Below are 16,859 nucleotides of genomic sequence, written 5' to 3'. Positions count from 1 at the left end.
GTTTCAGTTATAGGAGGAATATAGGAGAACACAGTGAGGGACCAAGGGTAAAATAATAATAATAACCAAAAAAAAAACACAACAATAAAAAGACAACTACAAATCAGACATTCTGTAGGGGAGTGAGAAGGAAAGAGATCAGGGCGAGGGCAGGAAGCACACAAGTGACCTTGTGATGGTGCACGGGTGAATTGGTGGAAATTCTGCGAGGGCTACACCTGAGAAAAAGCAAACATTGTAAAAAAAATTAAAAAATATATGGCTCTGTTGTTTTTAAAACTTTTAAAAAGAATGCTATATTTTCAGGTGTAATCTTTGATATTCCTAAAGAATCCATGAAAGAGTTTCAAACTTTCCAATAAAGAATGATTGCTGATCTCTGTAATGTAACAGTATAAATGAATGGTTCAAATTTTAAAATGCCCATGGAAATAGAGCTTTAAAATTATGTTTTATTCCATATATATTATTTAGCTACTTGACAAATAAATGCTAAAATAAAATTTTTTCACTGATTTTATTTTTTGTGGCAGTAGCTTATTTGATCAATTCTTTGCCTTCCTCCACAATATAATTGAAGTGGACATAGCCAAAACGGGATAAAAACCTCCCTTAAATTTCATTTCTTTATGCCAACAGCCTAGGCAACTTGTCTTCCATTGCATCGCTGTTACCTATACCTTCCCACTTTCAGAATATCTGTATCATCAGTGACTTCCAGAATATAGTCCTTGATTAACACAACATACAAGTCTTCCATGATTTGATTCTGACCTGCTTTCATAGACTATTTCTAATCAATATCTACCCCACCACCTGCCCACAGGGTCCTGATATACAGGACTACTGTCTCCTCTCTGGATAAATCATGTTCTCTCATTCTTCTCTTTTAGCCAGGTGATGATTCCTCTGATCCAAATTTTTAATCCCACCAATTTCCATCTGAAGATTTCCCACAGATGTACCAAGACTCAGGTCAAACCATCATTTACTCTGCAAAGGTTTCTTGTCTCTTACATGGGCTTGATTTCCCTTTCTTGATTATATCCCTTTGTACTTGTCTCTATAATAGAACTAATTGTCTTCTAATGCAATTGGTTGTGTTACTGTCTAGTCCACACCGAAAATGTAAATACCTTGAAAATAGGAGCAGGATTAGTATTTGTTTCTATCCTAGTTTCCAGTACATATTCTGTGATCAAGTTGCAGATGAAAGAATGAGTGAATTACTCAATCAGCAACTAGCTTCCTTACTAAAGGAGGGCTATTTAAACATTGGTTAGTAATATATAGTAAGGTAACATGGAAGAATCTCACTAAAACATTTATCTGGATCACTCATGTCATCAGAAAAATGTACACTAATCTCCACTGATGAAACATTATTTTAACTTACTTTCTCCTGTGTGTATGGCTATAACAAGTTACTACATTTCCGCCCCATTCCACGATTACTGTCAGTGGTAAAAATCAGTAAAGCAAATGGATACTTCTTGTCTTTAGCAACTTGTCAACGTGGCAATTTACATGTGAGTATTTCAAAGTATGATCAGGAGTAAATTGTAAGTGGTCAAGGCACAATTTATTGTATGACTACTACATTGGTTGTGCTGAAATAGCACACCCCAAACAATACGTTCAGTATGCTATTATAGTAATGATGCTCATTAATAATTTTCTTCCAGGTAACTGAGATAATGAAGGAAATCTTGCAAAATGGACCAGTTCAAGGTAAGCTTGGGTAAAATATGTCGTGTTTATTCCTTTAATAAACAACTTCATTTTAGTTCAAGTAAAAATAATGAAAGAAGGAAAATGTTTACTTTTAGCAGTTATAAAAGTTTAATAGTTCTAAGATCAGTATAATTTTAAGAGATATAACTTGTCATTTTATTTAAAAAATAGTTTCATTTATAAGATGAATTCTTAAATATTAATGACATGTTCTGATGAAGGGATGCTTTCTTTCCAATATGATCGTGGACCAAATGGACATTGAAACTTGAAATTCCGTGGTATCTACTTTAATTGTACAGTCATATTTAAGAATCATGCATAATGTTTCAAATTTTGTCACATACAGCTCAAATGGATTAGGCAATGTATTACAAAATAATTTAAGGTTTACTAGTAGAGACATTCTATACTTCCTTTATTGATCAGATAACAATCAAATAAATCAGTATGATTTTTGTTTTAGAAAAGTATTTCTACTATCAATTTTAAAAATGTGATATGAATAGCAAACTAGTAGTAAATAAGAAAATAGTACAGTGACTTACAATACTTTGACATTAATTTTTGAGATATAACTTCAAATACATAGTACACATGTATACCTATTAAATTTTGTTAAATACCAATGGCATAGTATATGAGAATAAATGCATATCATTACATTACCTGTACTAAATAGTGCCTTGAAGTGTATGAGAAAATAAATTAACTGAGAACTAAAATGGACATTCAGGTTGTAAAAACTGAAATCCCATAGTATGTATGTCATGGAATATAAAATAAATCAAAATTAAATTTTGAACATTTGATACATATGAACTATTGACTAGTTTTTGTTTTGCTTTTTTGAATGTTGAACTAACTAGTAGTGATTCAATATTTAATAGCAACAATGCATTTTTAAATTGTGTTTGAAGATTATTGATCCTTATCACCACATATATTTTATTGAGAAACCAAAACTTACTCTATACATGTTCTGAATTTAATTAAAAAAAAGAGATCTTACAGAAAACCTCAAACAAAAGAGGACAATATCCTTTGTCTACAGTTGTATAGTTTTTAACTGTTGAATCAACAACATGAGTGGGGAATCAACATACACTGATTAAGTTTGTATGACAAACTTGAAGAAGCACAGGAATCTAAAATTAAGGTTGAATTCAAACCCAGTTTTTGGACATTTGCTTTACAAATATTTAAAAACAACAATGGGCAATTGGGCAATTTACTTATCCTCTCTGAATCTTCAAGTAATTTTACTACTGTTTCAGATTTGCTCTGTCTTCCTTTTAACTAGCCAAAAGAAATTTAGATCATAATGATTAAAATTGGGAACACCTTAGATTTATTTTATGGTCATAGACATAAATGTTTATGAATTTAACATCATGAATCAAAACAAAGAAAATTTCTAAATAAGAAATTTGAAATGCATATTATTCAGCTTTCATTTAACAAGTGTTGAGAACCTATCTTCTGCCAGTCTGAGCCAGGAGTAAGACATAGAGCAAGCAGTTAAGCCCTCATACATGTTATAATTCTGTAAAATAAGTGTGCTGCAGTTTTCCAAAAGTAAAATTACACTACATTAATTTATAGCATGCTATATATTTGTGAGTTCATGTCATCTGTTTTGGTGTCATAAACCAAAGGAGGGAGCTACTTTCAAGGTGATTGCTATGGCCTCTCATGCATATTTCTTTAGCTGGCAGTGTTTTTAGCAATTATGAGGATGTCTGATTCCCGGTCCTTAGAGTTGAGAAGAGTTTATAAAGTGAGTGGTTCTATAGAAAAGAAAAGCCACTAGCAACATCTTCACATTTTTTGAATGATGTATGGATTATCTTGATGTAGATGCAATGTAGTTTTCTAATTGTTGCCTGGACTAACATGCAGAATTTCACAGTTTTTTCCCTAGCTCTCTTACAAAAGAATGTGGAAGGCAATAGAATGCTAAATAAATAACACTGTATGCACTCTTCTAAAATCCCTTCTTAACACTGTACAATTTACCATAGATTATTCGGTGAGAATTTCTGGAGATTATTTTAAAGATAATTTTTTAAATCATATCATTTAATTGATTGGATTTTATTTTAGCCATAATGAAGGTCCATGAGGATTTCTTCCATTATAAGACAGGGATATATAGACACATTACCAGTACAAATGGAGAATCAGAAAAATATCGAAAGCTTCGGACACATGCAGTCAAACTCACTGGGTAAGATTAAAATTCTTCATTTAATGTCTTTGGAAATCATATCTGAAAACAAGTGTGTTTAGTACATTTAGGTACCAGAATTTTCCTTTATGTGAGGGATTCTGATACAAATTAAAAATTACCTAAGTCTTAACTCTATTTGGTCACTTTAAAGTCTAATAAAAAGGTTAATATATTATGTAAGATGATCATATCCCCTCTCACTTGTTTGTGAATGCATTCTTAGTATCTATCTAAAGGGCAAGGGGATTGTATTATGGAATATCTCATATATATGGCACAATCAAGGGAAGGGTATTCTAATTTGGGGAAATGATTTTGAATGGAATTGCAAATGCAGTCAATAAAGTACAGAAAGGGTAGGGGCACCTTTAATTCAATGTAAGATTATTTTTTATATTTATGTGAGAGTTGTGGCAATTACATTGATCAAATTTGTTAGTAAAATGCATTTATCTCTGCAAGGGCAAGAAACATACTCAAAATTTGGTTACATTTCCAGATTAAGCAATTTCTCAAATAAACCCTATTTAGAAAGTTAGTGTGGTCCCCAAAGACACCTTTCCCCATTGCCTTCTTGATCATATTGTGGCTCTGCCTAATCTTCAAACTCTTTCTTAAAATGTCTTACTCTAATTCAAATTGGTATCTGTAGGGGCAGTACAGATAAAGTACTGCCAGACCGGTAAAGGAGAGTCTTGGAGCCCTCAGTGGCTTTCTCAGGCTTTTATTGAGCTGTTACATGTAGAGCAGCAACCAGGTACATGGCAGGCAGGGGTGCTGGGGGGACCAGGAGGCTGGCAGGCCTCCAAGACCCCCCGCAAGTCTTCATTTTGGGATTCTCTGGCTTCTTTCTCCCCTTCTCTCACCTGCCTCTTCTCTGCTTCTGCTTGGCTAGGTGACTATCTCAGTATTCCTCCCATGGCCCGCAGAAGTAAACAAGATAGTTTGCAACTATATAACAACTGAGGGTGCCCCATCAGGCAGGGCAATGCTAATGATGGGAGGGCAGAAAAGCCTGAAAAACCATTTACCCTGCAGTATGGTAACTTATTTTTCAATTTTCCATTCTAAACTCCAACTTTCTCATATTGTCAGTAACTTCATTCCTATTGAATATGCATTTCTTTTAATTTTATTGAGTCTGCACAAAAACCATCTCACCTAAAACCAAATTGTCTTCTCTTTTCTAATATTTGAAACTCTGAATGTATTCTAAGGTATATAAACATATTATTCTCTGATGCCTCTTTAATAGTCACTCCTCCTTTATTTTAAATACTTCAATATTTCAATTGTGTAGTTGACACATTTCATTTTATCTTAGATAACTACTGATTTTATGACTTGATTGAAGGGATGTGAAAATATGTGCAAGTAAGAGTTGAAATAGATGGTATTTCAGGTTAATGTAGGATATTGAAAATCTACAGATAGGAAATAATGTTAAGATAATTTCATCATCCAGAGATTACCCCTCAAACTTTCAGAGTATACTTATATATTTCTAGGTATATAGCTATAGAGAATGATGACTAGACTGATACTAGATAATGTCATAGGAAAATGAAATGTTATAGTTTTAAAATTTTTGTGACAAGAAAACTTGCTAAAGTTTTCATTAGCAGTCTTATTTTGGTCAGTCTTAGTTTATGGGTAGTGATGCTACTAGGGAGAAATACCTGGACACTCACATGTGCCCTTACAAGTTTATTACTAACAGGATCTGGACGGTATACTGTATGTCAGGAATCACAAAGAAAGAGGGGAGAGAGGAGAGAGAGAGGGGAGAGAGAGAGAGGAGAGAGAGAGAGAGAGAGAGAGAGAGAAAATACCAGGGGTTCTGCTTTTGATGTGGTTCGGGGATGAGGTGCCTACACTTTGTCAGGTTAGCTATTTATTGGTCAGTTTAGGCCATAAGAAAGGTAATTAAAGCACAGAACAGAAAGCAGGTGGTCAAATGAAATGGTCAATTATCTAATACAACCAAAGCTCTTTTAAAAGAGAGAGCTTTGTGGGTGGGTGATCTGGCTCTCAGTACCTGACAATATGGTTATTCAGATGGATGTCTTTAAAGTTAATTCCTTGTCAATTCCTTGTCAACCAAAAGTTTAAAGTCAAACGCTTACATTAAAAGCAAAAAAGCTGTCAGAAGCTTACAGTGTACATGTATAACAATACCAGTTTCTCAGTATTCTTTCAAACACTGGTGTTTTCTATTTTGATAGATTCTGCATGGTTTCTGCAGCCTCACTCCTCCTTAGAGACTATGTTAGTATCTTATTACTCTAAGTTTTTGGTTTGCTTGTCTTAATTTTGTCAAGTCTCATTTTTTAATAAGAGGCATATAGGCTCACTTCAAAAGTTAGACTTAAAAAGAAGATATTAAAAATGTCATTTCAAATCATACTACCCAAGCAAAATCATTCTATTATAATAAAATTTGGTATCTTAAAAAACCAAAATTCATCCCAATATGTTTAGTGATCTATTTGACTTCATTAAATCATGAATCAGGCAGCATCCCAAGGCAGCTAGTAGAGAGGCTTTGCAAGGTTTGTACAAAATGGAAGTATTTTGTATTTAGAAAGAGGTGGAATGAGGTTATTAAGAAAAGAAAGATTACTTCAGGCAAATCCACCTTTCTCAGGGGTACACAGAGTTCCAGATTGATAGATTTAGAACTCCACCTTTGGGAGAAGATGAAACTGCACTTAGGCTAGATAGTGGGTCTTGGTGAGTCCTGGCAGGAAATAATTGGGTTTGGTCTTGTTTTTTCTATTTTTAACGGATGAAACCTTGTCAGATAAATCTTTTTCTGTCTCTCTGTTGATGACAAAAATCGAAGGAAAATATAATAATGTTTAAAAATTCTAAAATTCAGGTTATTTTACCTGAATTTAATGAAATGATTTAATATAAGGAAACGAATTTTGAAATATAAACATGAAAGTCTAGATCCCAAAAAGAACCCTTTACACTTGAGGAAAAAAAATTAATTTAACACTAAAATGAATTATTTTAACACTAAATTCATTAAAAAATGAATTATTTTAACACTATATTTTAACTTTAGATTATTAATTTGTTAGACAAGATGAGAAAAATTATCATCATTATGCTCCTTTTCTCTCCTCATACATATTTGTTATATTAATATTTTACATTTAAATGATAATACAATTTGTAGTCAGCTCTGAAATCATAATATCCATAGTTCATATGTTAGTATATACTGAGTCAATTATAAATAAACATCCTTTCTGTTTTTTTCATTTAATTTCATTATTTTATTGGATGGGTTTTATTTTTCAGTAATTTCTTTTATCAAAAGAGTCTCTTAAGACAGATGGTCTTTGGTGCTGTGGTTTTTGGAGTCTGTGGGTTTGGAGTGCGGGGTTCTCAGGTTCACTCTGGGAAAGGTGTCACCAGAGCTCCCGTTTCAGTGGCACGCAGCGAGTTTCCCAGGCGAGTTTCTCCACAGATGGAGATGTTATATTTAAAGAGCAGGTTTATTAGGGAAAGGGACAGAAGAATAAAGGACACTTGTATAGTCATGATAGGGCAGGAAGAGCTCCCTCAGAAGGGACAGGTTTGCTAAGAGAGGCCTGCATGGTTGCAGGCAGGCAGTCTTGACAGGTCACAGGCAGGCAGGAGGCTGCTGCCCTGGAGGAGAGAGTTGGTGAAAGGAAGCTCCTACATAGTCACAGGTGGGCAGTGGAATTGCTGCCTGAGTCTGTGCAGAGACTGCACTGATATAGTCTTCTGTTTGGGAGGGCTCACTCATTGTGAGCTGGTTGCTAATTTTGGATAACTATGTAGAATTTGGTTGCTAATTTTGGATAACTATGTAGAATTTGAAAGGAACCGGAGAGTCCACAATGGGCTCAATCTCCATATCTTTACCTTTGGATGCACCCTCCTCGCCCTCAGATAACTGCTTGGATGTTATGCTTTGTAAGCTAGGCATCCCAGCTCTTCCTAAGGATCCTAGTTTCCGCAACTGTGTCCTCAGTGCCTAAGGATCTTAGTTTTCTTAACTGTGTTGTCTGCGACTAAGGATCTTGGTTTCCATAACTGTGTCGATGGCTATGCTAATCTCTTCTACCCCCACCTCCTTGTGTGAGCCAGCTTTCTGGTCTTGTGGCACACCTCCTTTTCAGGTTTTTTGGTCTATTCTTATTCTTCATCATTTGGTACTGCATATTTGAAAATTATATGTTTTCTATATATTGAAGAATAAGTTAATTGGCTATAAAATCCTAGGATTTTAGTACCTTTAGAACTATGCAGACGTTGTTCCATGGCTTCTGGTGTTGAGGCTCCTTCATATTCTCCTATATCTTTTTTTTTTTTGGTTGCAAGTGACATGACTTGTTCTACTTGAATATTCATGTGAATCTTTTTCAATGCTTGAATTAAATATATTTACTTTTTAAATGATATGCATATGCTGGATCTTCTATGTTTCCTATAGTCTATTAAATAATATTTATAAATGTTGATCATTTCAGTGCATGAGTTTTCTTTATCCCATCTATTTCTGAACAATTATATTGTACTTGGTTTTCATTCTCCAATGGTTCTCACCTCTAGAAACATGTTAATTTTTTCTCTTTTCTTTCTTTAGGTCTTTTTTTGAACTGTATTTAGAGAATCCATGTGTATGATTTCTTTGAGTCTATGTCAGACTTTACCAACATCCTTGACTAATTCCTTTAGAGCTGTATCTAGTAAATATGTCTTTGTCCTGTCTTTTATAAAATTTAATCTCAAATCTATGCATTTCACTCTCTATCGTGTCCTCTTTCCAGTCTACTTCCTCTGCTCCTTTGGGGTCAAGGGTCTTGCCATCCCATAAAATTTGCCAGTGAATTCTTTCATTCAATTCCACCACTATGTAATTGTCCCACTTATCCTTGAAGCCTATACTTCTTTATTTAGTTAAAATTCTATGATCATCATTGCAATCACTCACATACTTGACTCTGTCCTTGCTTGCTTCATTTAATTACTTTATCAAAAGAAAAAAAAATACCAAAATTATCAAAAGTTTCCTATTCATGTTATGGCAAGTGTTGTTTCTCAGTATTCACATACTCATCCTTTGGTGAAAAACAAAGGACAATTGTCCATTATTAGTCAAAGATGTTATTTGGGATTATATTATGTTATATTATATTACATTGCATTGTATTATAGCTGTTTACTTGGTTCACTAAAGATAAACAGAAGATACTGAGATTTTAGATTTTTGTTTCATTTTGTTCTACTCTTTTAAATTTCTTAGTGACTTTTCAGGAAGGCAGTGTAATAAAATGCTTTTTATATTCTATTGTAACTAGAAATTCAGTTCCATTTCATTCTGTTTCCCTTCAGGTTGAAAATCCCATTCCTTCTAAACTTCTTCCTATATACGTATGTTTCATTGTCAATTTTTGTGTTCTCTGGTGTTGCCATTGATTTGGAAAACTTTTCCTACCAGACACTCAGTAATTTAAATAATTTTTACTATCATTCCAAGAACTCTAAAATTGCCAACATTGTTGTGGTGCCTTCCTTGATACACTTGGGCTGGTCACATAGCATCTCTACTATCTGTTAGCCTTGCTGGTCATGTTAATCCTGGATTTTTTATATCAGGCTTGAACAAGTTATAAATGACTTTAGTTTTAGTCATTCTGCCAGAGTTTGTATATTTCCCATACTCAAGTATGTCAGCTGCAGGGCTGTGTTCACTTATATAAATTCCTAGAAAATTGGGACCTTTATAAATTTAACTTTTATGTGTGACTATTACCAGAGCTAATTCTGCTGATTGGCAAATTGCTTTTGAGAATGTTTATTTTTCAGAAATAGTTTAGGTCACCAGGGCATTTTTAGGTGCTCTGGAGCAGTGGATGTTAATCATTTTTTCATTAGTATTTCCTGATTTGGTAATTACTGCAGTTAGAAATTAGTGCATCAGTGAATTAGAGAGTAATCAACTAGTCCAAGTAACTTATTGTTCCTTATGGAAGAGCTGAATATACTCTATGAAGTACCTTAATAAATTTATTATAACAAATTCTGTTTGCTGCCCTTCTAGTAGAAGACACACTTACTATATTTAATTAGATTGAACAAATGAATTTAAAATTCTATCAAGTGACCAGCACTGAGGAATATAAAAAGGAAAACAAAAAATATATAGTCTTGCTGTTTAGGAGTTCAGGTAATGAGGCAGATACATTCACCTGTGATTTTAGCACAAAGTGTTAAAACTATATATTTCCCTCTCTAAAGTGTAGAATTGTGATAGGTAGTTAAAATGTATGTCTCTCTTTCCTCTTAATATTATTTCATTTCTTTTCTCTTTCCAAAACTTTTGTTCATCCCCACTGTATGTAGTATAGTTACAAAAGCATTAGTTGAATAAAAAGTGCCTTATATTTTAAGGTAATGCATTATTTTATATACCAATAATGATAAGAAAATATTTTACTCATCAAACTAAGAAGCTCCATTGTCTATAAGATGAATCTCAAATTTAGAGATGTTAAATTCAAGGATTTTGGTGATTGTGTCTTACCATAAAAAAGTATGATATTTGAGATTTCATCTTGGGTAATGCTTTCTATACTGATCTTATTCGATATTTACTTATCTATCACAGTTCAACCCTTGTCCCTGTCTGCCAAAGGTTCTGAGCTTTCTTTAATTCTTCACTTCAAAGTTGATAAAGTAGTTCATTAATACTATTTAATTCTGCATCTAATTTTCAGGACTCACCACTAGAACTCAAATGAAAAAAAAAATAGAGCAGTAAAAGCTTTTGAAAATTAAAGGAAATGATTGCAATAAACATTGACTTTATATTATCTTCCCTGTTTATGGAACATAATTTTATTGATATAGAAATAATAAGAAATAATTTTAAAAATAATAACACACAAGATAATTTTAGGATGTATTTTTGTCATTGTGAATAATGTTTTATTGTAAGTTCATTTATTTAACAGGATTTTTTTGAGTACTTACAGGTACCAGGTATTATCTTAGGTAATGGGGATATTTAATGGATAAACTACATGCTTGCACTTATCAAAATTCTACGATTTGGCTTATAGCTATTAGGATATGTACCTGGTCAAGGTAGATTTGATGAAATTTTTAAAAGACCAGAATTTTGGTTCTATACTTTTTTTATGTGTATCTGGAGTCAACAGTATCAACATTTTCATAAATAAATATTGAATAATAACTTGGAGCGGAGAAACACTATTGCGAATGGAAGCTAAAAGGAAAACAAAGCATTATATATCCAAGGAAAGATTAAAGATTAAGAATTTTTTCAAGTCAATTGTGAATGATAATTTGCAGAGTTTTTAAAAATTAAAGTGAATAACCCTACAATTTATTTTAAAAATCCTGTGAAGTAACAGATATTAGGCATGTATTCAATAAATGACTGTGAAGACATCTGGTTTGAGTGAATCATCGGAGATGATTATATTACATGATGGAGATTTCTGTAAATTTTGATGTAACATTTTATGACCTATAACTGAGGACAATTACAAATATTTCTAAGCTTATATATTCAACAAATATTAAAAGAGGACCTATTGTGTTCCTGTTATTGTGCTGAGAATAGACATGATGAAAAAAATAAACATTCCTTGCCCTCAGACTACAACTAGATATTAAACAAAAACACATGAAAATTTAAAGCTATGTTACATTTACAAAAGCAGGGAAGAAAATGGAAAGAAAGCATACAATAGTCTTAAAGAGCTGAAAAATGTCCTGGAAGAAGAAAAGTCTGAGCTGACATTTATGGGTTACTTAGTAATAAAACAAAAGGACAGCTTATGGAAAAGCCCTGCATGTTCAGGTCAGAATGATACAAAACACTGTAAGAACACAAAGATTGTGTTAGCTGAATTTTAGAAGGCAGGGACTTATAGGCCTTAAAAAAAAAAAAAAAAAAAAAAAAACTAGTCAGGAATGTTAAATATTTGGTTAAAGATCTTAAGAACAAAGATAAAACATTGAAGTGTTTCAAATAAAAAGGTGGCATGATCTTTATTTGCATTTTAAAAACATTGCACTGATCATAAAGATTGTGATATAGAAAGACAAATTCTAGCAATCTAAGTAAAAGATATTAGTCTTACCTGATAATATGGTGGAAGACTTGGGGGGAAATGAGTGGATCAAGAAATATTCAGGAGAAAATCTGGCAGTCATGATGTACATTTTGAATAGAAAATCAGCAATGGGAAAAGGGGAAGAAATTCATTATCTGATATAGAAATTGTAAGGTCTCTTTGAGACTTAAATATGCATATAGATGTCAGAGAAGACAGATATATTGATCTCAAGCAGATGGGAGAGAAAAGAATTAAGATGAATGAAACTGAACAGAATAAGAAAAGACTGGCTGAAATTAAGTCATGAGAAAATATAATATTTAATGACTGATAGGGAAGAATGACTCTATGAAAAGAGAGTCATGACATTCTTTAAAGAAATAGAGCAAATGATGCTAAAATTCATATGGAACCACAAAAGACCCTGAATAGCCAAAACAATCCTGACAAAAAAGAGGAAGAATAGCGCTATCACTTTTCCAGACTTCAAACTATAATTCAAAGGGATAGGCATCAAAAGAGTATGATACTAAAATTGAGAGCCTGGACATAAGCTTGTATATCTATGTACTGTTTATCTATGACAAAGGAATATTAACTCAAATTGGATTAAAATCATGGATATGAGGCCCAAAACTATAAAATGCATTGAAGAAAAAAAAACAACAAAATACAACATTGGCTTCAGATATGTCTTTAGGAATTCATCTCCAATGGCAAGATAAGCAAAAGCACATCTGAACAAAGGGATCACACTGAACTAAAACATTTCTAGACAGTGAAAGAATCAGTAAAACAAAAAGATACCCTACTAAATAGAAGAAAATATTTGCATATAATTTGGCAAAGGGCTCATATCCAAATTATATAATGAACTCTTAGAAAACAACCCAATAAAAATGGGCAGAAGAACTAAATAGACATTTTTTTTTTTTTTTATAGAGGCATGCTTTATTTATTTGTTTGCTGGTTTGTTTGTTTGTTTTGTTTATACATGCACTGGGTACAGTCAGAAGCACGGGAGGGTGAGAGAATTCACCAGAGCCAGAGCGGGGAGCAGAGCAGGCAGAAGGACCGAAGTACACTGCTGAGGGGAGCAGCGGGCGGCAGGAGAGGTCTGCACGCCATGTGGGACCCTCCTCTGGTGGCCGGGGAGCAGCCGGGGATCGAACCGGCGCCGCAGAGGCCGCGCGCAGTTTCGCAACCCAGCGCTCAACCGCTGCGCCACCGGGGAGGCCCTAAATAGACATTTCTTCAAAGAAGATATATAGATATACAGATAGCCAGAGAAACATAAAAAAAAATGCATCATTTATCAGGAAAATACAAATCAAAACCACAATGAAATGCCATTCATACCCTTGAGAATGGCACATATCAAAAAGACCAAAAACAACAAATATTGGTGAGAATGTGGCGAAAAAAGAACATTTGTACACTTGGGATTCTAGACTGTTCCTGCCCCTTTGGGAAACAGTTTGAAGTGCTTCAAAAAATTTTTAAAAATACCTATCATGTGACCTAGCAATTCTACTCCCAGGTATATACTGACCTGAAGAATACAAAAACACTAACTTGAAGGACACACTCCTATGTTCACTGCAGCCATATTTATAATAGCTGAGTTATGGTAATGGCCTAATTATCAAGTACTGAGGAATGGGTCATAAAAATTGTGTGCGTTTGTGTGCACAATGGAATAATACTAACTATAAAAATAGATGAACACTTACCATTTATGACAACATGGACAGAAGAATAAATACAAATACTGGATAGTCTTACACATATGTGGAATATAGAGAAACAAAACAAAGGGTCAGTAAAAACTAAACAATAATAAACCCATGGCATATGACTGCAAAACTGAGGCAACCAGACAGGGAAGGTAGGAGTGGGGACAGAGGGGGCTCAATCAGAGTTGGTGGAGGATACTGGGGCACTGGTAGTAGTATAGTGTGAAAACATACACCTGTAAAGGTTTAAACCTATAAACTCAAAAGCAGATACAGTGGTATAAATCCTTTTTATCTCAAGAACATAATTTGAAACAAAAATGTTGCTAGTGTAAGATTTCTAAAAATCTAGAAAGCTGTAAAAGTTAGGAACCAGAGTAGGTGGAGATTGGTATTATTAGGAAAGAAGGCAGACGGGATAGCAGTACATAAATATGTTTCAACATTTAAGGGGCTGATGAGTTAAGAAAAATTCCTATCAATTTTATTTTAAAAAATCTTCAAGAAGTAGAAGGTAAGGTTAGCTGTAGAGGAAAGAAGCAGCAGGAGGGAATGCATTATCAGAAATTTGAGGAGAATAAAATGGTTTGCAATGGTTATCTAGAATTTGAGGAAAGTGAGTTGCCAGAAACAAAGAGAAAGCCACATATAGGTAGTGGTACCATTTTGCCCTCTTGTGGGTAATTTCTGCACTTGTAATCAGTCAGTTGGGTAAAAGAAGAGTAGATAGTTGAATTCATTCAATCCTGATGGTTTTCCATATGGGTGGGTGCAAGAAGAATCAGAAAAGCAAGGGGTTTACGATATGAATATTACTGTATTACTAAAATGGCAGAAAGGTTATTAAGAGTGATAAAAGGAGAATGATGGATTTGAAGAAAGTAGGAAGATCCTTGGACTAAAGTCTGTAATAATTCTAATTGCAATGATTTTCTAGTTCCATTTTCTTGTTAGACCCATTTACCTTTATGAGAAAGAGAGTAATCATATAATGATAAGGAAGCAAATTTTACATATAAAGAATACAGTGTTATACTGAAATCCATGCTTTTCTGTTAGTGCCTAATTATGTTGTGATACTGGTTGTTAACTTGTAGTCATTAACTTTGATCTCTTTTACCTATCATATTTATCTGTATCTATATCTTCTATGCATCTATGTGTCTGTCAACCTACTTACCTATTATCTATATCATCTATCATCTTTTTAGCTAGCTGAGGAAACTTGCATCAAGACTGTATAAAAAGACTTCAGGTTAAATTTCTAAAGAATCTTTTCATTTTATTCTTTATATATTATAAATAGTATAATATGATTATAGTATTTTATACTATAAATAATATAAAATTATTCTAAGAGTATGAATCATTTCTAGTGCTATTAAGTGGTACATTTTTTGCTTCTTGTAGAGTCCAACCTGGCTCTGATTATTTCACTGTCTCTGAGTTTGCTTCACATTCTTTCATTATCTTTATATTAATTTATAAGACATGAAGCAGTGCCATTTAGTTTACAGTATAAGTTCCAAGAAATGTCCATGTGACATTTCATTCCTCTGCCCTGTGTCTTGTGAAGTGATATTCTTAACAAGGAATCCAATGTAAACCTTTGCAGATAGTTCAATTCAGCATCCTAGTTCATGGTCATTCTACTTTGAGATAAAACAAATCTGAGATAAGAAAGTTCCACTGAAGAAGTGAAATTCCAAAACTGGATTCCTTACTCAATTTCTGTTCCCTTGTAGCAGAAGGTAGTAGAAATTGAGAAACATTTAAAAAGAAATATTTCTTTCTCTGGCACACTGTAGCATATCTGAGTTCTGGGAAATACATGCATACATTTATTTACCTGGCCTTGAAGTGTGTACAATCTGTAATGGGTACAGTTCTATAAATGTATTTTGTTGCAAGTGCATTGTTGTTTTTTTTTTTTTTTCAATGTATGGGAGATAACTGGAAACACAGGGGAGGAAGACCTCATTTGAGTATACAGTGCAATAGGGTTGGTACAATTGAAGAGTAGAGTGGAGTTAACCTAGAATAAAGGTGAACATATTATTACTTTGCATTTCCTTTACTGTATATTCTTATTCCTATCCTTTCTCTTTTTAGAAGAGAAAAGTGAAACAATAGTCAAATAGCTTCATCTTTGAGAGAAAAATAAATGCATGGTACTTAATTCTTTAAAAGTAAAGGAAAAAGAAATTTATGCTATTTCCTTTTTTTGTTAAAATGTTTAAATAGTAAAAAAAAACAATATTTAAAACAAAGCAAGTATTAAAATAATTTAACTTATTGTGCTTTTAATTTAAAATACTTTGTCTAAGATATTTAAAGGATCATGGACTTTATCTCTGCAATAAGCCTCTATAGAAGAGAAGGACAGTGATAAAGATTTGCTAGAGAGTACATACTGGTTAGTTGTAGAACTCAAACTCAATTTAAGTCACTTCAATAGTAATATTGCCTAATAAGACTCAGACACAACACTGTATTAAGTGTATTGTGTTGAAGCCAGACATATCTACTGTATGCCAAAAACTTATTCCTGCCATTTATTTAGCTGTTTAGATTTTGTAAGCTAAGGGGAAAAAAGGGTGTTTGTTAGAAATAAATGAGATCATACAGACATGGTATTCCATTCTTAATATATGGGAGCTTTAAATGTTAATTATCAGTAGTAATAATATAAAAATAATGGGAATCATTTGCTGCTATTTAATTAAAACACTTGACCAATTTTTAAATTTGACCATATCTCCCCCATATCTATGACATTTTAAAGTAGAATCATGTTTTTAATGACATTCTCAAATAATAGATGTTTTTCAGACTTCTGTATGAATAAAAGCTGAACTTCTGACCTGAGAAAATTGAACTGATTATGTAGAAATAAAACCATTGTGGTCATAATAAGCAAGTGATAGCATCTGAATAATTCTTAGTAATTCAATCAGTTTCTTTTCTAATAAGTTTGAAGATTTACAATGTGTACATTAAAATGTAGATATAATAGTGTGCGAT

At 33.1% G+C, this 16,859-nt stretch overlaps 1 protein-coding gene across 1 annotated transcript in view; it reads left to right on the top strand.

Annotated features, from left to right (window-relative positions):
* Nucleotides 1-16,859, top strand: part of TINAG (tubulointerstitial nephritis antigen) — a gene marked incomplete at both ends in the record, with an annotated part of 68,884 nt that overhangs the window by 32,062 nt on the left and 19,963 nt on the right. The window contains 2 exons of the mRNA XM_084228063.1: nt 1,686-1,731; nt 3,841-3,964. Coding sequence (XP_084084189.1) covers nt 1,686-1,731; nt 3,841-3,964 — 170 coding nt within the window. The remainder of the gene's footprint in view (nt 1-1,685; nt 1,732-3,840; nt 3,965-16,859) is intronic.

This window comes from Talpa europaea (assembly GCF_964194135.1).
Source record: "Talpa europaea genome assembly, chromosome: 2".
In the NCBI taxonomy this organism is placed as follows: Eukaryota; Metazoa; Chordata; class Mammalia; order Eulipotyphla; family Talpidae; genus Talpa; species Talpa europaea.
The sequence above is the reverse complement of the archived record's forward strand: the minus strand, read 5'-3'. Positions and strand labels throughout refer to the sequence as shown.